The sequence below is a fragment of the Chenopodium album genome, chromosome 27 (assembly GCF_948465745.1).
Source record: "Chenopodium album chromosome 27, dcCheAlbu1.1, whole genome shotgun sequence".
In the NCBI taxonomy this organism is placed as follows: Eukaryota; Viridiplantae; Streptophyta; class Magnoliopsida; order Caryophyllales; family Amaranthaceae; genus Chenopodium; species Chenopodium album.
This window is the reverse complement of record NC_137860.1, coordinates 30,889,655-30,914,981: the sequence shown is the minus strand read 5'-3', so window position 1 is coordinate 30,914,981 and position 25,327 is coordinate 30,889,655. Positions and strand designations below refer to the sequence as shown.

The 25,327-nt window shown below is 32.2% G+C and overlaps 4 protein-coding genes and 1 non-coding gene across 5 annotated transcripts; 2 read left to right on the top strand and 3 right to left on the bottom strand.

Annotated features, from left to right (window-relative positions):
- Positions 1-10,285: 10,285 nt before the first annotated feature.
- On the top strand, positions 10,286-11,816 carry LOC145619319 (protein RADIALIS-like 4). Its single transcript, XM_081673990.1, has 2 exons — positions 10,286-10,713; positions 11,626-11,816. Exons 1-2 carry the CDS (start codon positions 10,451-10,453, stop codon positions 11,651-11,653), a joined length of 291 nt encoding a protein of 96 aa, XP_081530116.1. The 5' UTR covers positions 10,286-10,450; the 3' UTR covers positions 11,654-11,816.
- A 2,136-nt stretch (positions 11,817-13,952) lies between these two features.
- Positions 13,953-14,025, top strand: TRNAR-ACG (transfer RNA arginine (anticodon ACG)). Its single transcript has one exon. It is a non-coding gene; the product is annotated as a tRNA-Arg (tRNA).
- A 1,803-nt stretch (positions 14,026-15,828) lies between these two features.
- LOC145620037 (putative cysteine-rich repeat secretory protein 6) lies at positions 15,829-16,593 on the bottom strand. The gene has a single exon (XM_081674692.1). It carries the CDS (start codon positions 16,591-16,593, stop codon positions 15,829-15,831), a length of 765 nt encoding a protein of 254 aa, XP_081530818.1.
- A 1,321-nt stretch (positions 16,594-17,914) lies between these two features.
- On the bottom strand, positions 17,915-20,076 carry LOC145621555 (uncharacterized). The gene is made up of 4 exons (XM_081676283.1): positions 19,426-20,076; positions 18,509-18,598; positions 18,295-18,362; positions 17,915-18,078 (listed from the first exon to the last, which is right to left on the bottom strand). The coding sequence occupies exons 1-4, from the start codon at positions 20,074-20,076 to the stop codon at positions 17,952-17,954; spliced, it is 936 nt and encodes a 311-aa protein (XP_081532409.1). The 3' UTR covers positions 17,915-17,951.
- Positions 20,077-21,775: 1,699 nt separating this feature from the next.
- Positions 21,776-24,442, bottom strand: LOC145621524 (uncharacterized). The gene is made up of 3 exons (XM_081676255.1): positions 23,722-24,442; positions 22,075-22,167; positions 21,776-21,954 (listed from the first exon to the last, which is right to left on the bottom strand). Exons 1-3 carry the CDS (start codon positions 24,367-24,369, stop codon positions 21,787-21,789), a joined length of 909 nt encoding a protein of 302 aa, XP_081532381.1. The 5' UTR covers positions 24,370-24,442; the 3' UTR covers positions 21,776-21,786.
- Positions 24,443-25,327: the final 885 nt, after the last annotated feature.

Sequence of the window (25,327 nt, the reverse complement as noted above, 5' to 3'; positions counted from 1 at the left end):
TGACAAACTAGTGGAAACAAAACATGTTTCCTTACTCGATCACAATCTACTCAACTTGTTTCCATTCCACTAAGATACCAAACATATAGTAAGGGCAGCGTTTATCATTACCCTTTCCCCAATTTATTTGAATCCTTTCCGTTTCTTTAACAATGTTTATACCAAACATCCCCTTAATGGTTATAAGTTTGATCTGAATTGTTATTTTAGGCATGTCATGACTTATAAGGGATCTCATACCAGCTATTGATTTTAAGGATCAAGCAAATTTCCGACCAAGTCAAAATGCTTAATTGTTTATTTTGGTGCGATTGTGAATTTCAGCAGCAAAGTTTGAACGGTCACATATAAACATCAAACTATTTTGTTTATAGGGCGGGTATAAAATGAACACACCTAGGCTCTATTTTGTGTACCTTGTTTATACTATATTCAAGAAAAGTAATTTCAAATAAATTCTAATAAGCGTTAATAAAGACTATTCAAATTCAACACAGAATAAGATCTAATAAGTGAGTTTTAGGTGAATAAAGTACGTGCCTTTGCTACAATCTCTCTCACTCAAAGAAGTGTGAAGATTGATTTTGGGGGTGTGAAGTGTGAACGTCATTTCACATTTCAAGAAATCCATCACAAAAGAGAGATGTTATTGTCAATAAATTTATATGAATCCCAATGAAATGCAATATCTACAGCCTTCTGGTGCAAAATTATACCAGCATTGAACATTTTATCATTGTAAGATGTTGCCAAATGATAGGAAAGGGATCTTACCCCCATTGCTTGTGATAATTGGAGATGCTTGGGTCCCTTTTGAATTTTGATGTGGGTTCCTCCCAACTGTAAAGACAATACCCTTAGGAGAGTTAGTCTTGCAAAAATATGATGGTGCCTGGTGTAAGGTGTAAACAAAGTCAAGATAAATCTGAAAATCCAGCTATACATCGAAATGTAATCACAATCATTTCATTGCTATAATATCTAAGGAAGCATTTGAAAATATTATTGTGTAGTTAGCAGTTTTTCATGGCCCAAATAAACGTATTAAAATGCATTTGAATAGTAATTGAAATAGTTATTTTGCATCAATAAAAAATTGAAACAAATTATTATTTTTAGAGCCCATTCGTGTAGTGGAAGTACATTAAGGAGAAAAAGGTCAATAAGATGCATACAATCATACTTGAAGGTTACCATCCTTGGAAAGATGCTAAGAATTTTGGAGTGGATTGGTTGGAAATCAAAGCCTATAATGAGTGGAACATGATATGATGTAAAACCAACTCTTTTGCCTCATTTCATTTCAGTATTGGCCCCAATAGTGTACATCTAGATAACTTAAACTATGAATTGGGGTTTGGGGTCTTAAAAAATCTCTAAGCAAAAAGCAACTTTTATCAAAATTAAAATAAAATTAGTCATTCATCACTATACCAGTGTTATATATGAGTTCCCTAAATTGATTCTGATAAATTTGCAAATATGAGTTAGGCTGCATTCTCCGCATTTTATTTCCAATCTTCAGTTTATATTGACTTAGATGATTCATATAAGCTAAAATAAGTCAAACAAGTTAAGATAAGATAATATAAAAAATTAATAATTTCAATTAAAAATACATAAGGGCTAATAAAGTATCATTAAGGTCTAATAAGGTCCGATAAGAAAAACAATAAAAAGATAATACAAGCATATGATAAGAGAAAGACTAATAAGTTCAAATAAAATTAATTCAAGACCAACAATATAAGATACACCGTAAAACAAATTCAAGTATAGAGAACACTACTTTAGTCCCCTTTCCTTGATCATTTGCTAATACATTATTGATTGATGTCAATTAAGTATTAACCATGATATCTTATTATCTTCTTATGAGCTTTTACACTCTCTATGGACCTTTGACGGTTTGACCCACATTTTTTCTTCTCATTGTCATCTTTATAAGATACTCAAACTCACTTCTTATTACATAAAACTAAATATCTACAGTAAATGAGAAAATATAAAGAACGAAGGTAGCTAGATGCGTTTTCCATTCTCTATTCATATGGACTAGGTCACAATTGAACTTGAAACCAATTTCGCTTATAGTTTTTATTGCTCATTGTCTTAGTACTTTGAGTTACTCATTTAAGAAATGATATAAATGAGTAGCTCCACTTTGGAACGGGTGCACAATAAACTTATAAGTTATAATACACTTGACTTACTGATTTAGGCAGAACTAATTGTAATTCCTAAGACAAAGAGAACTATTTTACATCTTTATCGACTGTTTTTTCCTTGAAGAAGAGTCATAGGGAAATCTCAAGCCTAATTTAGATAAGTCTAATTAACATAAATATACACTGATATGGTAAAAGGCTCAATTCTACTCCAAAATAGAGATTCCACTCCAAAGCATAAACTAAACCAAGTGCGTAGTGCAAACAAGTGCATAACCCAATGAAGCACTTAAAAAAAACAAAGGGAGTATATCATTTAAGTTAAATTAGTATTTAGTCCAAAGCATCTCAACGCATAGCTGCTATGCACTTACAAAGCATATAGGAGGGTAAAAATGAAAATTTAGCAAGCTTTTGAAAAAAAAACCGACTCTACGGTGATACATTATAATGTACGATTATGTACCATTATGCATTTATAATTTAGCTAGATGCGTTTTCCATTCTCTATGCATATGGACTAGGTCAACAATTGAACTTGAAACCAATTTCGCGTATTTATGATGGTAATAAACTGAAGACTGACAAGTGACAAGCCAAACACTGAAACACCCAAGTTGTTCTGCCAGCTTAAATTAGCACTAGGACAAGATAATGTAAGATACCACGATACTGCATATGGATTGAACCTAATGCAAAGTGTCAAATTCCAATCTTAGCCCATAGATGAAAGCACGCTAACTTTATCCACCTAATTGGGCTCTGAAATGAAGCGAGCCCGAAGCTTGAAGAGAGAAGAATTCCTGTCATTGTTTTCATGTGCTCTTGTCCATAATCCAATAGCCCATTGTACATTTGTACCAGGCTAAGAGTACGGCGTTCAAAGTTGGAATCAAATACATAGTAAGACTTTCAACTGTTTTACTACTCCCTCCGACCCTAAATAAAAATCTTGTTTCACCCAAAAATAATATGTAGTCTCACTAATATCTTTCATCCCCGTTACATGGCATACACATGAAAAGGAGCTGATTCCTAGAGTTGATTTGATAAATGATGCCTCCTTCACATAAGCTAAGTTGCAACAACTTCATATTTGGGACTGTTTGCTCTATCTTTCTCTCATCTAATAAACAAGTAGAAACTTCCTCCATCTTTCTCTATGTGTCTACAAATCAAATGAAGTATATGCGTTTATAATTTTGTGCCACCCTATATAGTGCACTTGATAAATTATGGAGGAAGAATTTTTCCTTGTATTCTTAGGTGGGTCAAAGATATTCACTTCATTCCTTATAATCCCTTTAGCAACAGATCAAATTTGGTCAGTATCCAAATCTTCGCTCATGTTCTTTTTCCCCCTTGGTTCAGAACAAAACTAATAAAGTAGCGAGTTTAGTAAGGGAAAACTCAATAGTGTTCTTTGTTTTTTATTTTTTATTTTTTAATTATTTTTAATTTTTTTTATGCTTGTGCTAGGCAGCGGGTCTCCTTGAATAATTAATTAAAACTTGCTAATTTAGGCAACCATTTACTTCATACAATTTAGGCAATACAAGCCCTTTTGTACAATTTGTCTCTTTGCTTCACTAAATAAATTGGTATTTAGGTTACTCACAGCCTCACAGGAGTCACAGAGCATTAGAAAACAAAAATCTATAAGGTCATTAGCACATTATCACCAACAGTAAGAATCCTAACAGTTAGCACATTGTGACCTGAATACTTAATCACTAGGCAAAAGATATATATATATATATATATATATATATATATATATATATATATATATATATATATATATATATACCTATGCCATTGAAAATCTACACATCCAAACATTTATAAACAAAAAGAAATACCCAATGAAAACAGGGAAAGGTAGTACAGGATACAAGCAATAGATCTTGTTTTAATTAGTGATTTGGAATCAACAGGGTTAGAAGAGTATATGAAAAAATCTCAGGAAGCAAAGCAATGTAATTCAATAGCTTTGACAACAAAAATAGAAGGCAAATAAATGGTCCAAGTAGGCAAAAATGGTACATAATAAAAGCATAAAAACAGGTTCATCTATTTGCTAGTGGGAACAACAGGGCAAGGAGAGAATCATAAGTCTTCAGGCATCAGAGCAACGTACGTGGCCAACTCAAAACAATGAAACAGAAAGAAACGTATGAGCTAAGTTGTTACTTTTAGCATTTTGCTTATTAGCAATAGTCTAGTGGTAGAAATGAATGTGTGGTAGCAAAATATCAACTGTTCTACACTACGGTTGCTAATTTCTACAAGGAGGTCGCAAAAGTGTCTAATTTGCACTAGGGATTTCCAATGGTTGCTATAGACATTCTTATAATTCATATTTTCTAATAATAGACCATTAGACCATGCATAGCATCATTCTAATTTAATTTTCAATTGAATCAATTGTGATTAGTAGAGACTGTTTTCAAACATCCAAGAGTCAAAGCATTTTGAAAGAAAAGGATTATGCCAAACATAGTTGAAAGAATAGGCATCATGAAAAAAAAAAAAAAAAAAAAGAAAAACCAATGGTGGCAAAATATTGGCATCACACCTTCAACACTCATAAGAGTCAAAAGAAAAATTCCTAGCACAAAAAGTGACAATGGCCTTAAAATGAGAATGATACTAGTACACTTCTTTGGGAGATCATCATCAGAATATCTCCCTTTCTTTCCCCTGTAAATTCTCATATTACTATAATTATATATACACATATATTTACACTCCCAACAAATAGCATCAACTCCAAAACCCCACAAGAGTGAAATGAATATTTTACTCTCACTATTTTGCTTTAAGTTTTTTTTTTTTTTTTTTTTCTTTTTCCAAGTTGGCCATAATACTAATGGTATCTCTATCATCACCTTATGCAGCAAGATATTGAATGATTCCTCTTGCTATAGCATTGTTTCTATTATCTCCTGATCTGCATCTTAAATCAATATTCCTATTCGAATAAAATTTGGCTAAAGTAATGCCCTCAAGAAGTTCTTAGTAATAAAAAAAGGCAATTGGGTAACAACTGAAATGGGCCAGATCCTAGTGGTGCAACTACTTTAGGCCTATGAAAGGACATGACTCATAAATCTTCTTATCCAATTTGTTGGGGGTGATTTGACACTTAAAAAAAGAGAATACACCAAACATTAGAGGAGAACTTTAAAGTGATATCCTATTCTAAAAGGGGCCTTTTTTTTTTTTTCCTCTATTTATGCTATTCTAATTCTAATGTAAGAGTCAAGGACCACATACCGTAAAATTGGGAAAGGGGAGTTCTATTGTGAACACCAACCTACTATTAGAAATAACTCTATATTGAAGGCATCTAAAAACTTCGCCTTTCAACTTCAATAAAAAGTTTTTGTCAAAAACAAAAAAAAAAAAAAAAAAAAAAAAAAAAAAAAAAAAAAACAAAAAAAAAACAAAACAAAACTTCAATAAAATGTTGATTAGTCTAGAACTCTAAAGTACGAGTAAATCAAAACGATCAAAAAGCAAACTAAATAAGGCCAGTTCCCTTAATTTGCTCTCCATTCTCAAGCCAAGTCATAATTAACTTTTGTAATGGCTTCATAGATCATCAATGTAACCACACATACAAATGGCAAGGAACCATCAACCACAAACTTTGGGCCCAACTAGGTTTGGAAAGTGAGAAATTTGGGGGATAATAATACTTATACCAAAACACCTAAGATAAGCTGAAGCATTTAGGAATTTTGCAAGAAGGTAATTTTGTGAAACAGATTTTGAAAACATAGGCCAATTAGGTCAGAAAATTAGGTAAGGCATGCTAATCTATTTGATGAGTCTAAACGAAAGATATATATATATATTTTTTCTTTCAGTTTCCATGTATTTTCCGTTTGTATATGTCATATGAAGGACTATTTCCTTCGTGAACTAACAAAATCAAACACTAACAACAGATCCAAAGTACTACATATTAAGAATGGAAAACCACAAATTCCTACAAGCAACAAGGAGTGAAATTTGGCAACCTAGTCAGCATCATCTTAAGCTACTAAAACTACAACTTTTCGATAATCAAATGAACCATTCTAGCAAACCACAGAAATTTCTTGCAAGACCTATTTTTCCAAAACCAACATAAATTAAGAAACCTTTTAGATGTCAATTTTTATTTCCATGCACTGAACTTATTGTCCTTCTGACCCTCTTACCTTTTCATGCCACGTGAGCTTCATGTATGTATAAAATCGTATCTTTAGGCCTAAAAAGAGCTAGAGCTTTTTTCAAGTAATTTGCTGGTATTACTTTTAGAGCTAATCTTGGACATAATCAAAGGATCATCAAGTGACTTTCTTAGTTTGGGACGAGAACGCTGATAGGAACATGTATTCCAAAGGACCTTTTTTTTTTAATAACTCTTCTCTTGTTTCGGCCATAGTTTTTACAAAGAAAAAAAAATATAAAAATAAATACATATGTAAAATATTATTAGAATCAACTTAACATATATTCTTGAAACATAAAGCATATAAACTTTTACTAATAAAGTAACATACATTATTAGACAAAGAAAATATGTGAATCAAAGCGGAAAAATTTACCAAGAAAAAAGAAGTAGAGGGAGTAATCGTAAGCTTAGAAGTAGGAGTGGATATAAATGGAATCGGAAGATAGAACTAATAAAAAGGGAAGAATAAGATAATTAGTTGAAAACGAAAAATATATGACCCTCCAAAGAAATCTAAGATTTATGCATAAGCTTATTTTCACTTATACTACAGTGATTCAAAGACAATTTAAGATTCTATAGGTTCATGTGAATAGTTCAAAATAGAAACATTAGGACCATGCATCCTTCAGTGATAAGACCAATGTTTGAAAAAGCGCGCCTAAGGCGAGAGGCGTAAGGCGTTACAGGTCATGCACTTTTTATAATATGGGTGAGGCGACTTCAATGAGGCGCGCCTAAGCGCACTAAGGCGCAACCTGAGGCGCACAAAGAGCTTTTTTGAGAATTCTTTTTATTTCTTATTATATGTGCCTCACTTCAATGAGGCACGCCTTAGGCGCAAGGTACTCCAAAATGCCTTGGTGCACCTTGAGCCTTTTTATACATTGGATAAGACAACAAATAAAGTGGAATATAAGCCATTTTTGATTTGGTTGGGTTGGGTTGGAGTTCATATGGGTTGAAGAAAGACCATATGGCGTGAGTAATTCGAATTGGGCAGTAAATAAAGATCTAATAATTAAATTAGCCAAGTCTAGCAACATACTCTCATAATGCATGATTTACATCTATGATTCATGCTATAACTTATGGCTCATGCACTTCAACTTCCTTATAAAACAAGTCAACAAAATAAAGTGGTATCTCTCATGCTAAGGAGTCTTGATAATTTAATATATATATATATAAGCAATTATATCATTAATTTTTTGCTCGTAGCTACAACAAGAAAGACGTTAGCAAGCTTTTTGTAAAGATCCCGATACCGGTTTTAAGAATATACAAAACTTTAAATAAGACCAATTTACTATCATAAGATCACTTTGTAGATAAGTTGGGCCAAAGGAAGAAAGAAACTGAGCCAGGGTTACATGCTTACAATAACTCACAAAAGTGGTCTTATGATTGTAAACCACACCAGTCCAACACAAATATTTCTCAAAAGAAAATATACTTTATAGGTTCCAAAATCTACCAATATATTCACCACTATAAGCAATTGGGTATTCTTAAAAAGGCATTTGAGTAAAATAAATAAGTGGCTTTATAAATGGATGTAGGGTGTTGGACAATATATTTTAAAAAATTACATCTGTAGGTCCTTAAAAGTTGCATTCCATAAGAGGTTTGAAATCTATTCTTAGGTTTTTGTCAACTAACATTGTTAATTTTTAACTTGTACAATTTCCTCTTTTTAGTATCCAAAAATGACTACCAATTATTGAGCTTAAATGTTCTAATACCTTAGATTTAGAACATAGCTTATATGTTTTATGCTGAGTTGCTTTCAACCTATCAAAGGGAGTTTTGATATGTATGCAAGGGAGGAAGTGAGGTCATGATTTTATTTTCATCTTTCTCTTATACTACCTCCGAATCTTTTTAGTTGACACGTATTTCTTTTCAGGAAGTTTTTTTTTTTTTAGTTGACACGTTTCCTTTTAGGGTAACTTTTTAACCTTGCATTTATAAGCTACCCCACTTGCTTTTTCATTCTCTCTCACTCTCTCTCCTCTCATTAATATATGTGCCTAAATCAAACGCGTCAACTAAATAGAAACGGAGAAAGTATAAAAGTATTAAGCATGTAATGCCAAGTAGTAGAATTCTATTGGTCAGCAAAAAGGGAGACATGCACAGCTGATTTCACAAGTAGACAACAAGATATGCTCATAAAAATGGCTCAAGATTTAAGCTACCTAGGCTACACAAAATAGTTAGCTAGCTAGTAAATGGTTTTGGAATGTTGTTTCTGAGCAAATAAATCCATATCTCAAATACCAAAGATATGTGATAACAATAAAGATATTAATATTTGCATGGTTGAGTATTCAGTTTGTTGGCATTTACCTCAGCTTTAGCTATCAGGACAAAATCTTGTTGTAGATTGCAGAAATCACGTACAAGCCAGAGTTAGATGCTGACATGCAAGAAATTTTTTTTTTTTGATCAATATCGTACAACAGGAGAAAGAAACAAACAAAAGAATCAAAGTAAATTGTGTTATTTCATCGATTGCCACTCTTCTAGTTTGTACTATCATGAAGTCGTGAAAATCAATATTTATCCAACTATAATGACCCATTGTTTACAAGGAAGCCAAGTTTGAAGAGTTTTTTTTTTTTTTTTTTTTTTTTTGAAACAAAGTTTGAAGAGTTACACTCAAACCAACAATCTTAAAATATTACAGTAACAATTACTAACTCAAAGAAAGCCATTCATTTGAGAAAAAAAAATGCATTATACAAAGTATATTAGAAGTTCAAATAAAAGCCAAAAAAACCTAAGAGACCATAAGCTGAGGCAAATTTTACTTTGCTTTCAACTCATGAATTTGTAGTCTGTATATGTTCATGGAGTGAAAAATCACCTCCAATAACTTCTGTCTTAGTTGAAGCTTTAACCATTCACCTTTGCTTTATAGGTTCCTAAATTAATTCCGAATTGTAAGTTACATAAGAGCCCATTCAACCTCAAAACAAGAGATAAAACTATTAAAGTGAACAATTAGGCAATAATTAAGCTTCAGAGTAAGATCTAACTCGCTCCTATTTAACGAATCCTATATGATCTAACTCCCTCTTTCATTCTAATTCTGGAATGCTCTCCTACTACTAAATATTGTAGTCCAAAAAAATTGCAATAAGTCTATGTTTATAGCATGCTACTTCTATAAACTTTGCGATTCAATACCTGAAAACTAAAAAAATCTACCCCAAGCAAACCACTCCACCATCAAATCCTAGATAGATAGATGCATTAATAAAGAATACAGTACAATCACAGAGGAAATAGAGATATTTCATAGGACTTTTGTCCAATTATATCAGCAAAATAAAGTAAAGTACGTATTTAATTTAAACTCAGATGCAAATTTGAAGAATATTTTCTTTATCAGGAAATAGGAAAAAACAAAGCCATAAATCCTTTTTTGGTTTATCAAAGTGACCCACCTACAGCATAGGTTAGTTTCTCTTAAGCCACATCCCCACCTCAACAAAACTTTAAGACCTTAGTTGCACAGGAACATCTGATATTTATTTTTTTCCTTTTTAATGCAAAACAACTAATAATTAAAAAACATAAACAGTTTTCCCCTGGAATTAAAGGTTCTCAGTGGAACTATAAGACTCCATAGAAACCAAGAAGAGATCCCCTATCTCCTTTCCCATTGTTTTGAAAGTGATTCTTTATGTTCTTTTGCCTTGCTTCTCCAATGGAATTTCGATCCTGTGGTTTCTAAAGAGACGGGTCACTCATTTTTCTCCACCTTTTCGCTGATAAACAGATTCGCCAACTGGCTTCTTCTCTCTCTCTCTCTCTCTCTCTCTCTCTTTCCCCCTCACACCCCTTTTTGACCTCCTTATAAGTAGCCTTTATTTGTAACCTCATTCTACAAATGAAAGCGTGAAAGCCACAAGTTTCTTCACTTCTTCAAAAAAATAAATAACAACCTTCCCCATCCCTCCCTAACCTTCCAATAAACCAAATCAAATCTTGTCCTTCCACTCTTTTCGTTTCAAGTCTCTCAAACTGATATACAAACTATACAATGGCTTCAAACAGGAACATGAACACACCATGGACAGGAAAACAGAACAAGCAATTCGAGAGGGCTCTTGCGTTGTATGACAAGGATACCAAAGATCGTTGGCAGAATGTTGCCAGGCTTGTGGATGGGAAATCAGCCGAAGAAGTCAAGAGGCACTATGAGATCCTCCTTGAGGATCTCAACCGAATTGAGGCAGGTCGTGTCCCTATTCCTAACTACAGGCAATCCACCGGGAACTCCATGAACTTCAATGAGGAGCAAAGGTATCTCTCAAGTCTCAACCAACATGTCATTAAACATGGAATATAATTTTGATCAACATTAAATCTATAAATAAAATGCATAAGAACTTATGTAGGAAACAAGGATTAAAGTATAACACATTCATAAATATTTATTTTAATGCAACATGGTCAATGCATATGGAAGTTATTGTAATCAACCTGGCTAAATTTCTACTAAAATATGACATAAACAATTAGCATACAACATATATCATGCATGTAATTAGGCCAACGTTAATTTAAGTTGCATATGCCGGTATGCCCTGTTGTACGAGTTCAATTTCACAGGGATGAAGGGGACCAGGGATCCAACTTCTAAGTTCAGGAAAGTTGATAGGAAAATCTTGGAAAGTTTGGGAGTTTAGATGGCCCATATAATTTGGCTTGATTATCAATTATAGGTTGTATACTTTGACAGGAAGAATCTGAATCTAAAAATATTCTTTTCTTACCTGCTTATCCTGTCTCAAGTCCAAGATAAAAGTTCACATGTGATCTCATCCTAAATTGATTCCAGATCCCACCTTGTGTTGGTCTGTGCCCCTTTAATTATATTTGTTAAAAGGTATAACAATTTAATATTTTTAAAATAAAAAACAAGTCTCAACCCTGCTCTCAGGCTTAGCTATTTTTATCTTTTTTAAATTATTGGCGAAAATGACCCAAACACGATTAAACAGCATCAATGATCCAAGTAAATTTTTCAAAGGCCAAAATTTAAAGGTTGCATAAAAATCCATGCATGCAAAGTGGTACCTAAATTGCTGCATATAGAACAACTCCATCCCCCAATTCCCCTCAGCATAAAATAAGTCCAAGTGTAAATAAATATAGAAAAAAGTGGAGGAATTTGTTCCTAAGATTAACTTTTTACTTTTCATACTTTTCCAGGCAGCTAAGGTATCTCAGGTTGCAGTGAAGTTGTAACACCAAGTGCAGTAGCTACGATTTAGTCTGGCAAAGCCTCTTATGTTCCTTTATCCTTTTCCTGTAATTGCAGTCTAAGAGGGTCTTACTTGACCATAGCTTCTGTAATGTTGTATCAATGTGTATTATAAGTATTTTCGAATGACTTGATTTCATGTAAGTGTCTTGCACTTTATCTTTTCTGTTCTATAAATGGACACCTAAACATGAAAGTGAGGCTTAAACATGAGCGTGTCTTACAATTTTACATGCATAAGTTTCCCATAAATCACTTAACTAATGCAAATAAGAATATAATAGAACTTATTGAAATAGATTGACAAGAACTCCTACATTTCTCTTAAGCTCAAATTCCAGAGGTTCTATATTAGTTCACTGTATAGTATATTAGTATGTCGGTGTGTCATGTTATATTTTCCTGATATATCTTATGTCAAAAGGTCATCCATTAGTACCAAAATAATGTTCCCGTTACTATTGAAGATCAACAGATACTTATCATGATATGAAATTCTCCTATCATATTAGACAAAGATTCCTCATCCTGATAGAATTTTAATAGATCAGACAACCAATAGCACTGTGACCAAATATTCTACAAAAAAGCTAAAACAGAATTGACTCCACACATTTATAGGATGAATGCATCAATAAACTAAGGGCATGAAACATCTAAAAAAGAAGGTGCACACAGCCAGTTCTACCAGGAAGCTTCTGAGTTAAAATGAAACCCATTGAGCTCCAAAACATTGAAAACTGAAAAGTTCGTAGGAACAAGGGAGGACATCCATTTTTACACAAGAATCGTCACATTTGTAACCAAAAATACTCACAGCAGCCATTGACACTTGACAGAGCGTGCTCCATGAACAAACTAATTAGATTAGTTATAGTGTATTATGCTTCATAGGCTAAGGTAATAAATTTCAAATGTTTAATTAGGATCAATGCTTGGCATCATAAAAAGGGATGTTATTGTACCTAATACTCTGTCTGTTCTGCTTTTAGTATTCCAACTTACAAATTGACTTTCGATGCAGATTTAAGTAAAAGCACAAAATCATGATGCGATTTTCAAGTGCAAGTCAGAGAAAACAAATATAGGAAAGAGGGAGTATTTAACTTGGCATGTTCTACTCATTATAACAACTCAAGAGAGAAAAAATGGACGTAAAATACAAAGATCACAAGCTACAGGAAGTACGAATCAAGAGAAAAAGTACTAGTAAGTTGCCACCCTTGTAATGATATGGTCAAAAACTAAAAATATTTTCCAGATAAACTCAAGACTAGAGTACTAAACAATGATGGCCCAAAGACTGCTGCACAATCTAAACCTCCTTAAACTACAGTTTTTTGAGAGCATTAACTTGGGTCACAAAGCAGAATCAGCCAATCAACTCCTCAATAAAGTACGAAGCGTCTATCATCTAACCAATGGTTCCAAGAAAGACTACATAGCTGAAAGTTGAGCCTTCAAGAAATCCAAGCTTGGCCAAGAAGTAACCATCAAAGAGTACTTTTCAGAATTTTTTTTATTGGCGAATCTTCACAAATCCCTCAACCTAATAAGTGAAAGCTGAGTTGAGATATTGGCAAAGCATCTCAAATTTGATTGGCCATAGAAAATATATACCCCGTCTAACTTCATATCCCAACTTGATTGAGCTAGAAATATCCTTCCTCCACCAAATCCTAAGGAATCACATCTCAAGATATTACACGTCTAGATTACCCACTGAAAAACTAACATTGGAGCATTTTCGGCATCTCCGAATTGGTTACCTATGGAATATCTGTTTTAGTAATTTGGATACTTGAATCATAACTATATATGGTAAAAATCTAATCTCTGAGTTTCCATCTTTTTAAAAGTCTCAAAATTAATTCCAACCCGTAGGATATTTCTCTTTTACAAAATCAGTATTTTAGCAGCCGATTTGATAGGTGGTAATATGTGGTGGTGAGGAAAATAAATTTATGCTTTATCAAGGGTAGTATCATCCTAATGTACATTTTGAAATCCTTTTTGATCAATCACGTCTAAAAATTAAGACGTGATACAAATATTCCAAAATATCACTTCAAAGGTCAAAGTGTCAGTAGTATTACTCTATTAGAGTATATGTTTATACATAACAATTCAATACTAAAAATTGGATAGATAAAGGACTACAACTTTAGCCAAATCGATTCCCATGGGAATCATTTGTTACTACACTCATTGGCATAATAAAGAACCTTCTAAACTGAACCTCCCTTTCTTATTGCACTAAAATAATATCAACAAGGACTCCATGGCCCAATGGATAAGGCGCTGGTCTACGAAACCAGAGATTCTGGGTTCGATCCCCAGTGGAGTCGTCTTCTACTAATTTTTTATTTTATTTTATTTTATTTTTTAACTCAACCTTTAGCAGACAGTTAGAATCTACTCCGTATCTAATAGAAATCTCTAAAATGCATACTACGATCAAACAAACCAATACAAAGATTGATCACTTTAATTGAAGAGGAAAAAAAACAACAACAACAACAGGTTTAACGCTGATGTTAACTAACCTGAATTGACGAACAATTGCCATCGGACAGCAAAACCCTAAGATCGATCACTTTGGTGAAAATCATCGATAAGTAGGCGAAAATCAATGCATTCACTTCAATTTTCAATCAGCGGACACAAATTTAGTGCAAAAAATGAGGAATTCTGGAATTACAAACATATTAGGGTTAGAATTTGATATTGAAGTTGAGATTAAGGTTTTTAATTGCGAAAATTTAACTTGTAATTTGACAATTGTGTGATAGAATAGTTCAAAAAAAATAATAATAATAATAATTTACCTTAATTGTTAGTGATGAAGTTGAGAGAAGTTAAAACCCTAAAATCGATCAATTGAGCGAATATCAATGCATTCACCTCAATTATCGATCACGCCAACACAAATGTAGTACGAAATTGAGGAATCTGGAATTGCAAATAAATTAGGGTTTGAAGTTGTGATTAAGGTTTTCAATTGCGAAAAATTAACTTGCAATTTTACAATTCATGATTAAAATTGTGCAAAATCAAATACATTACCTTGATTGTTAGAGATGGAGTTGATAGAGAGGAATTGATCGCGAAATTCATCTGTTTCAATCGCAGTTAGCCCGCGATTGTGAGTTTCATATGGTTTTTGTTTTGGCGGGGAATTCTTCACCTCTCAAAGAGTATATGTAGGTTGACTATTCTTTGCTTCCCTCCCAAAATGAAATACGAGTAACCAAATATTGACAATTTATTTATACTCTATCTTTCAGACTTTCACTCTTAGGTATGGGCGTATGGCGATTCGTTTTTGGGTGTCTTTGTTAGAGTGTGTGTGTTTTTTTTTTTTTTTTTTAATTATTTTTTTTTCAATTTTGCTTAATGTCTTTTATCGCGTTTTTCAAGAGGCTAATAAAGCGTTACAAACCTTATATAATTACATTACATACTATCGCCCATCAGGTAACTTCACGTCTTTGTACTATAGCTACTAGAGTTTGGGTAGGTACGAATTTCTAAAAAAGACTCATTTATCAAATAAAGGGTTAGATAATGTAAGTTGCACGTCTGAAAAACTTTAATTTCATTTAATCATTTATAACAAAGTGAAGATATATGCATGGTTATCCCGAGTTAAAACATAATACCTTAATCTACTTCTTAGAACATATGGCAATAGGAGGAGTAGCCATAAACGCGGGCCTGGGCCGCACCCGCAAACCAAGAGAGAGAGTCCACTTCACAAGTCCAAGGAGGTTCCATCCCAAAACCATATGGCAATAGGAAGAGTAGCCCTTTAGCTTTATAAAGTGTTTAACTCTTTCTTCTTCAACCAATGTGGGACTCTTACATGTGTTATTTGGTGGGATATACTTCAACAAGTTAAACCTAAAAACCACTCTAAAATTACACTTGCTATTGGTCAAACTACTACTCCGTATTTGAAAATAGTTTGGTTTGAGTTATGTTTCAAAGGTTACCAATTCGGGCCTCAAACGAAGTACTATATAGTAACAATGATGAAAAATCTTAGTAAATTGTACTCCGTAGTAGGCATTTAGTTTATTACATTAATGTGATAATACACAAATTTTCTAATATTATAGAACAATTCAGCCACCTACATACTTCACATATCACATATGAACCAAGATCAAAACAGAAGAAATAATAATCATAACCCAAAAAATGCTATATTTCAATCTTTCTTGGGTACTAGAAGGGGAATCATTGGAATCCAAAATATGATAAAACGTGCGATTATCATATCGTAGCAAACAATTAGGCCTAGTAGTTTTCGCCCCTTGAGTACCATCACAACAATACCTTAAAGAAGAAAGCGCAGATCTCAAACACCTGCTACAATTAACTCCAACTATATCCGGTGTACACTGAGCCAGACCATAAATTGTTTCATCACTTGTAACACTCGCTTCTCTGGTGGCGAAACCCGCTACATTCGACGACGATCCATTTTTAAATGCTGCTTCACTAATTAGCGTTTCCATCAATACCCCCAAAGTTTGGTTGTACTGCTTGTAGTTTGACACGTTCGCCGTGGGTGCGCCAGTAGTTAAAACTGTGGCCGGTTCTAATAGGCCGTACATTGAGTGATTGGCATATCGAAAGATGCATTCGTCAGAATCGAAAAAGCCATCTTTATGTTTACAATCTGCTTCTTGAGCAAATTTTGTGGCGTTGACTATACAACTGTCGCAGTGATCGGAAGAGAGGTCTCCACGACACATGTAGTAGCCGTATACGACGTCGGGTTGGTCCCCGGCGCTGGTGAAGTAATAGCCGCCTAGCGAGGCGTGGGCGGTAAAGGCGGAGTAAAGATTGTAGACATTGTTTTGATAGGAAATGCTAGCATTTGTATCGACTATACAAGAGAAGGACATGCTATTGATAATTGATTGAGAGGTAACGGGTTTACAGAAACAATGTAAGAAGAAAAATAAAATGGCTAATTTCAGAATTATCGCTGGAATTTTTTGTTGATGTTCCATGGTTTTGTATTTTGTATCTTAATTATTATAATATCCTGTTTTTGAACGATGAACAAGCATGTTCATATATATATACTTCGTATATTGCTAATTGCTATGGTGACCTCATGCATGCGACATAACCTTCGAAATGAAAAATATTAATGTATTGATGTTGGACCATAACATGGGACCATAACATGGGATGCTTTATTTTAATCTCGTTGACAATTTCTAAGATCAAGACACCATTCCTTGGTTGTTCTGTCCAATAATACGTAGTTACAATTACGTAGTAATTTTTGTTTTTCTTTAAAGAATTTTAGAAATTATTGCACCCTATAATATTAATTTTAATGAGAGATCCAAGATACGTATATACATAACGAGTATGAATTTAAAATTCTTCAAAATTGAGATCATTGACATAAAAAATAAATTAAAAATCAGCTAGCATAAAATTTTCACACGGTCCACTAATCGTAGCTATATTATAGAATTCCTTAATATTTTGACAAGTGACATGTTATAGATGCAATAAAGCCCTATTTTTTAATAAGCAAAACGAGGCATTTACGTTATTTTTTTTGCCAAATATGAGCTCAATTTGGTTTCCTAAGAACCAAAATAGCCCCGAAACCTTTGACGGAATACCAATTCGATAAAAAAATATTAATCAATGGAGAGTGGGCCCGACTAACAGAATTTTTTAACGGCAGGATAACGATAAGGTTACTGTATGACAACAAAAAGTATATTGGGGTTACAGACTTACAGTGTAGAAAGTCACATATGTTGAGGCACAATGTAGAAAAGTGAAAAAAAAAAAAAAAAAAAAGGGTTACTGTATACAAAAACCCTTTTTTTTTTGTGATGTCAAACTTTTAATTTTGACCGTAAATTCTCATACAATCACTTAAATAATCTTGCTAAATTGTTTTAACATATTTAATTTCAACTTTTTTTTTTTATTATTTTACTGATAAACAATTTAAAAATTAATAATCAAATGTTTTTTTTTGTTTTTTTTTTTTAAAAAAAAAAATTGTGAAAATAAAACAAATGACGAAGGAATATACGTACTCCGTATTTGGAATTGTAATTATTGGGTACTATTTATATTACCTCTGTTTCTTATTAATTGTAACAAATGAATATTTTATGTACTACTATAACAAATAAAACCCCTTTGTTACAGATAATAAGAAACGGAGGTAGTATGCGACAAATACTTCAAAAACTATGAAGCGTGTTTGTTGACTTGTTGTTGATCACTTATCAATAGCCAAGGAGTCCAACATTTTTTTGAGGCATTTGTTGAAGGCACACGGCCTTTCCAATGGAGCTAAGTGACCAGCCTTCTTTAGCACTTGCAAGTTAGTCTCGGCTCCCAATCTCCTGCACCGTCAGTAATCAATAAGACATAAGTGTTGCCTTGATCACTTTATTACCTTTTTGTTCGAATTTAGTTATCACGCTAAAAAGACCAAATTAGTACAGTATATATATCAACGTAATACGATAATAGTAAGTAATTATGGACTAATGCGAACGATACCACTATGTATGCATAATAAATTTAATTACATTCATGCCAAAAAGAAGGATCAATACTCTTTCAAGTTGTTTGCCACTTCCATGTTGAAAATTTTATCATCATTGCCCCAAAGTAAGTGTATCCTCTACAAGGGGGATAGGGGAAATATAAAAAATTATTAGAAATTCGATATAGAAATCATGCTACGAATAATAAAATATATTGTTATTTACTAATTAAGAATGATAATCAGTTATTAATTAATAGAATTATATTATTATACATGCAGACCTGTCGAAATTGATGGTTGGTGACATGCTCATCTTTGACCACAAGAGCCTCTAATATTTCAACTCTCTTCTTCCTATTGCTAAACATGACCTGGCATCATAACAATTATTTACAGCAATATATACAGTAATTTCAGCACATATGAAACGGATCAGATATACTTGTTGAGATTGTTTTAACCAATATGTTATCCTACAAAATAATAAGTGAAAAAATACACTTGTTGGGTTGGGATTGTTGTACAATATCGTGTCTAAAAATATTAGTTTATAATCTAATTTGGTCTTAATTTTTTTTAATTCTGATCAAATCTAATTTAAACAACAATTTCTTCTCCGAAATAAGAATATAAGGCAGGTACCGGTGAAGACTTTAAATAGAACCCATCTTTATCATGATTTAATTTTTGTATAAGTATATCATACATTTTAAACATAAATTTACTATTTTGAATTGATTATACCTAATCCTATATTATCCTATATTAGCTTTAAAACTTTCTTTCTATTTTCAATTATAAATCAAAGAGTCTTTTCACAAGTATGCTTTATGAATAACCCCACAAATTATTTTTGTACATAACATCTCTTTCCCCTAATGAAAATAAAAATAATACTACCTAATTTAATTTAATTTCTTAGATCTTGACATCTCTCTCTTTTTTTAAAATCAAATAATACTCCATGATTTGCTCTCAATTATTTTTAAATAATATGATAAAGATATTAATCAAACAATTTATCATCAAAACAAGGTGTGGTATTTATTGATAATGTCTTGTAAATTAATAAAATTGTTTTCTCGATAAATCAATTCTACAATTCTAACATTTATAATACAATAACTAGAATAATGCATTTGTGAACCATTATTTTTCCATTAGTTCAATTGAGAAAGAGAAGAAATTAGTCAAGTACCTCAAGAATGTGTTTGTAGAAGAAGTTAGGTATCCAAGGCAAGCTATAAGAACCTTTTTTAAGAAGAGCCTTGACACCTTCAACAGAATTAGGCATCATATACTCCGGCCAAGACAAAAACCCTATCCTTTCCAAAGCCTTACTACTTATGGACTCAGACAACGCCAAAACCGAGCCGGTAACCACCATCGAATCCACCAAGTCAGGGTAGTGTTCAGCCATTTGAAACCCAACAAACCCACCATAACTTAACCCAATCACCACACACTTCTCAACACCCAACTTCCTTAGCCCTTTTGCAAAACAGTCTGCATGAAATCTTGGAGTTATCTTAGTTTTACTTGTTGTATAGGAACCACCAAAAAAGAGGAGGTCGGGTATATAAAGATCATACTTTTTTCTTAGGGATAAAACTTGGAATTGCCATGTTAATATACCATCACCTGCGAAACCTTGTATAAGAACTAAAGGCGGTAGCTTCTTCTTCTTCTTCGTGTTGTTGTCGTTGTTGTTGTCGTCGTTATGATTTTTTTTATTAACCCAAAAATGAATAATTGTTCCTGGATCTATCTCAACTTCCTTAGATTGCATCCCTACAAACTTCATCATTTTGTGTAAAATGGACATGTAACAACTCACTGTGTTCACCATCTCGATCTCTTTCACTTTCCCTCTCTATCTCTATCTTTCTCGATCACTTTGAATTTAATGTGTCGTTATATGATGCACGTCTACCCTAATACAAGAAATTTCGTTATTTCAGCTAATTAACCGGGTCACATCTACACAACTACAAGACATATCTTTGATTTAATTTGTTTTAGCTACCTAGGCCAACTAATAACTACAGCTGTCTCGGTGATGTATCATCATCAATTCTTTCCAATAATTTATCTGTGATTAATAGTTACAAGTATATTGATGATAATGAATGCATGTAACTTAAATCATACTCCCTCAATTTTTAGATACTTGCTCCATTTCTCTTAGACACGCATGTCGATATTAATCTTTGATCACTAATATCTTAAATCAATAAGTATAAATTCTAACAATTGAAAATTAATAATATATTCATTATAGAATTGGACCAAGTATTTAAAAACGGAGAGAGTATGTGATATACTTGTATACATATATCTAAATTTGAACTACCACAACATCGCATTAATACTATTCACACTAGTTTTATAATTATCTTTTGTGATATATCTAAGGAAATAAAACATAGTCATGCATGTCTCATGTAGGATTTTATTTATTTATTTACTTTTTTTTATTTTTTTTATTTTTTTTTTAGGACTGTCTCATGTTGGATCTAGTTAGATTCGTATTACTATCTACTTTTCAAATAATCATATCAATTTTTTATAATTTTTACAAAAGTATCATTAAAGATATTGATAGCAAGGTCGGTATTATATATTAGCAAGCATGAAATAACAAATAGTGGTACATTAAAAAAAAAAAGAAAAAAAAAAAGAAAAAACAGATGAAGTATTATTATATATTTATATGTTTGACTTTGATTGTTTGAGCATGTTCCCCAAGGCCCAAGCTTGATGTGTTCATTTTGTCTCTTTAAATTTTACTCCGTGCTATTTTGTTTATGACGGATTCAATTATACTGTTATGACATCATCTTGCTTTTTACCAATTTAATCACCCATCATTATTGTTCAATGTTTCATGTCCATTACAATAATTTTTTTTTTTTTAAAAAAAAATTTTTTTGACATGTGCTTATACAAGAGTATAATAAATTAGAATAGGAAAAACATGATGATATATTACCCAATAACAATAATGTTATTTTGTTCAACAATTTTATTCTACCCATCATTATTGTTCAATGATGGTAATCACAATAATTTTTTACTTCTTCCGTCCCTTAATCTTTCTCTTTATTTATGTGAGGAAGAAATGCTCAAAACAGGCATAGTATTAAGGGACGAAGTAATATTTTATTTTGACATGTGCTTATACAAGAGAATAATAAATTAGAATAGGAAAAACATGACGATACTGTAGTAGTAGCATGTAAATATGCTGGAATTACAATAATTGGGTGCTATTGAAATGCGACCAAACTTAACAAACTACTCCGTATGAAGCGTGTTTGTTGTCGGTCATTTAATTATCTAGCCAAGGAGTCCAGCATTTTTTTGAGGCATTTGTTAAAGGCAAGCGGCCTTTCCAATGGGGCTATGTGACCAGCCTTCTTTAGCACTTGCAAATTAGTCTTGCCGCCTAATCTCCTGCACGCATCATTGATGTTACCTCTTATTATTCGAATTTAATTATCACACTATTGAAAGTTCAAATTACGATATATCAAACTTAAAGTAACAAAAAATATAATTACTCGTATAAACTGACGTAGGTGAATAGCACTAAATACGTATGCATAGTACGAAGTATATAAATTACATTTATGTAAAAAAGATGAAAAAGATCATACACTTTTAAGTTCTTTGCCACTTCCATGTTGAAAATTTTGTCATCTTCGCCCCATAGTAGGTGTATCCTCTAAAATGGTGAAATAGGAAAAATATAAAAATTATGAAAATTTGATAATGAAATTATGCTAGGATTAATAAAATAGTTTGACATTTGACAATAGTTAGTCATTAATTAAGTTTTGCCTACCTGTCGAAATTGGTGATTGGTGACATGCTCATCTTTGACCACAAGAGCCTCTAATATTTCAACTCTCTCCTTCCTATTAGTGCTAAACATAGCCTGGCATCATAACAATTTGCCGCAACATATACAGTAATTTTAAACACCAAGAGTGGTCCAATAATTACATAACATTATAATCAAATTAATTATTCATTATGTACACGTCTGTTTTTGTTAAAAGAAAAGAAAAGGAAAAAAAAAAAGTAAGTTGCTAATTCCAACCAAATTTAGTTAGAGTATTAATTATAACACTCGTACTAGTTGTCAAACTTTTATTGTCTCTTTTCTCTTCTATATAGGATATTTCATTTTTGCAAACTACAACAGTCAATAGGAATTTGATTTAATGCAAACTACCAAAAGATGTGAATCATCATAATATAATATATACACATGGAGTGTTTTTATTTATTTTTTTTTTTAAAAAAAAAAAATTTTCTAATATTTTTAAAATCTTTTCCATTTAAGGTCAAAGAAATGGATAATTGTCAGATACATTGTTTCTATAATTTGGTGTAGCCTTGTCTCAGTTCTTCTATTCTAATCTGATCTGATTTTAATTAGAAGTAATAAGGATAAGATAAAGTCTCTCCCACATAGGTTTAAAAACTTTTTTTTTCAAACCTAAATTAGTGCATTGGTGCACATTCTCACATTAAATTTTAATAATCTTAGATATTTACAATTACATCTATTTTTCTATTAACATAATACTGATTAATCTCCTTTCAAATTTTCTTTTTCAATAAATTATTAAATTGATAATCAAACAACATATCATCTAAACTATTTGTCGTGATAATAATTTTGTAAATGAACTTGAGATTGAAGGAGTAACATTGGACTAATTTAACGCTCATGAATACATTAACAATAATGAACCAACAAGTGATTAAGGCCCAACTATTAAACCTAAAAGTTAATGAATAATTGTACAGTTTAGTTAAATTGGAGGAGATAAATCAATTATTCTCGGGGATGGTAGAGACGCGGTGTGACCAATAGGACAACACACAGTCCCCTGAAAAATTGCCACTCAAAATTATGAATTTATCAAGGATTAAACAACTTATCATTTATTTATTCAAAAAATAAAAATTGATCTATATTGTTTATTCCTCTTGGCTTTGCACGTTTATTAATGTGTTTTGAAAAAAATATCAATCTACATGTAAAAATTTAAAAGATAAAAAAGGAGTATAACAATTAATTCATATGATTTGAATGGTTGCGTATTCGCGTACGATGTATGGAGAAACCAATTTTGTTTATTCTTTAATATTTTTTTCAATTTTTTAATTTTGATTTATGAAAAACACTCAATAATATATGAAAAATCGAACTAGGACCTGAAAACTTGAGCATTTATAATATGAAAATTGAACTAGACCTGAACTCTTGAGCATTTATAATATGAAAATCGAACTAGACCTGAAAACTCTTGAGCATTTATAATATGTAAAATCGAACTAGGCCCTGAAAACCCATCAATTTTATATGTTGGCAATTCTTCTACTCGTAACATTTATAATAAGTAAAATGCATGTATCAACCATATATTTTTTCCCCACAATTTCAATTAATGAGGGAGATGAGAAATAATATACGTACCTCAAGGAAGTGTTTGTAGAAGAATTTTGGCATCCAAGGCGAGTTATAAGAAGTAAAATCAAGAAAAGCCTTGACACCTTCAACAGAATTAGGCATCATACACTCCGGCCAAGAAGAAAACCCTATCCTTTCCAAAGCCTTACTACTTATGGACTCAGACAACGCCAAAACCGAGCCGGTAACCACCATCGAATCCACCAAGTCAGGGTAGTGCTCAGCCATTTGGAACCCAACAAACCCACCATAACTTAACCCAACCACCACACACTTCTCAACACCCAACTTCCTTAGCCCTTTTGCAAAACAATCTGCGTGAAATCTTGGAGTTATCTTAGTTTTACTTGTTGTATAGGATCCACCAAAAAAGAAGAGGTCGGGTATATAAAGGTCATACTTTTTTCTTAAGGCTAAAACTTGGAATTGCCATGTTAGTATGCCATCACCTCCGAAACCTTGTATAAGTACTAAAGGCGGTAGCTTCTTCTTCTTCTTCTTCTTCGTGTTGTTGTCGTTGTCGTTGTCGTTGTTGTTGTTAACCCAGAAATGAATAATTGTTCCTGATTCTATCTCCACTTCCTTGGGTTGCATTCCTAGTAACTTCATTGTTTTGTTTAGGAACGAAATGTAGCAACTCACTGTGTTCACCATCTCTGATCTCTTGCTTGGTTTATCTCTCTAGATTTCTCAATCAACTTCTACACTACTACAAGAAAATTCTATGATTTAGCTAACGTACTAGGCCCACTAATAACTCCAACTGTCTCGATGATATATGATATGATATAACATCTGTTTTGGAATATTCTGATCGAGATTAATATGCATGCAAGTTGACAGTATGTGTGAGTATGTGTGAGTTAAACGTAACTTATAAGGTGACAACTAATTTTGAACGAGTGTATAAAAATACTTTAATTTCTTGGTTATTTTTATTTAAACTGTAAAGTTGGAGATTGTATATGTGCGTGCACTATTCACAAATGCTTATTTGATCATCTTTTATGATTTATACATTAAGAAAATCACAATAGTCATATATAGTTAAAGTCTTGTAAGAATCTTTTTGGTATATACTTTTGAAATATTTACTCCGCTATTTATAATCTTCAATAAAACATTATTAAATGTGTTACGTTAATAGTACTCCGTATAAAATATAAATATTGGTAAAATATTAAAATATCAACGTTGTGAATTATATATAATTAAAAAAAAAAATACTGAAATATTGTATATTTTTCCTATAGTCATGCAAAATATTATTTATGTCAAGATTTATTTATCATAACTAAAAGACGTATGATGGTCCCATTTTAGCTAATTATAGAATGTAAGATATGCATTATTGGTAATATAAGAATTTGAACGTTGCAATTAAACAAAAATAAAGAGCTGAAGTATGGTGTTTGGTGTATATGTCTGCTTGATTGGGGTACGTCCCCCAAACTAAAGGCCCAACGACCAATGAAACACACTGTACTCAGTCTTAATGTTTTAGGTCAGAATATCGATATATCATAACTAAAAAGGTCAGATGTAATGATGTATGTATGATGGTCCTAAATTTATGATGCATTTATCATAACTAAATGATGAGTATAAACAT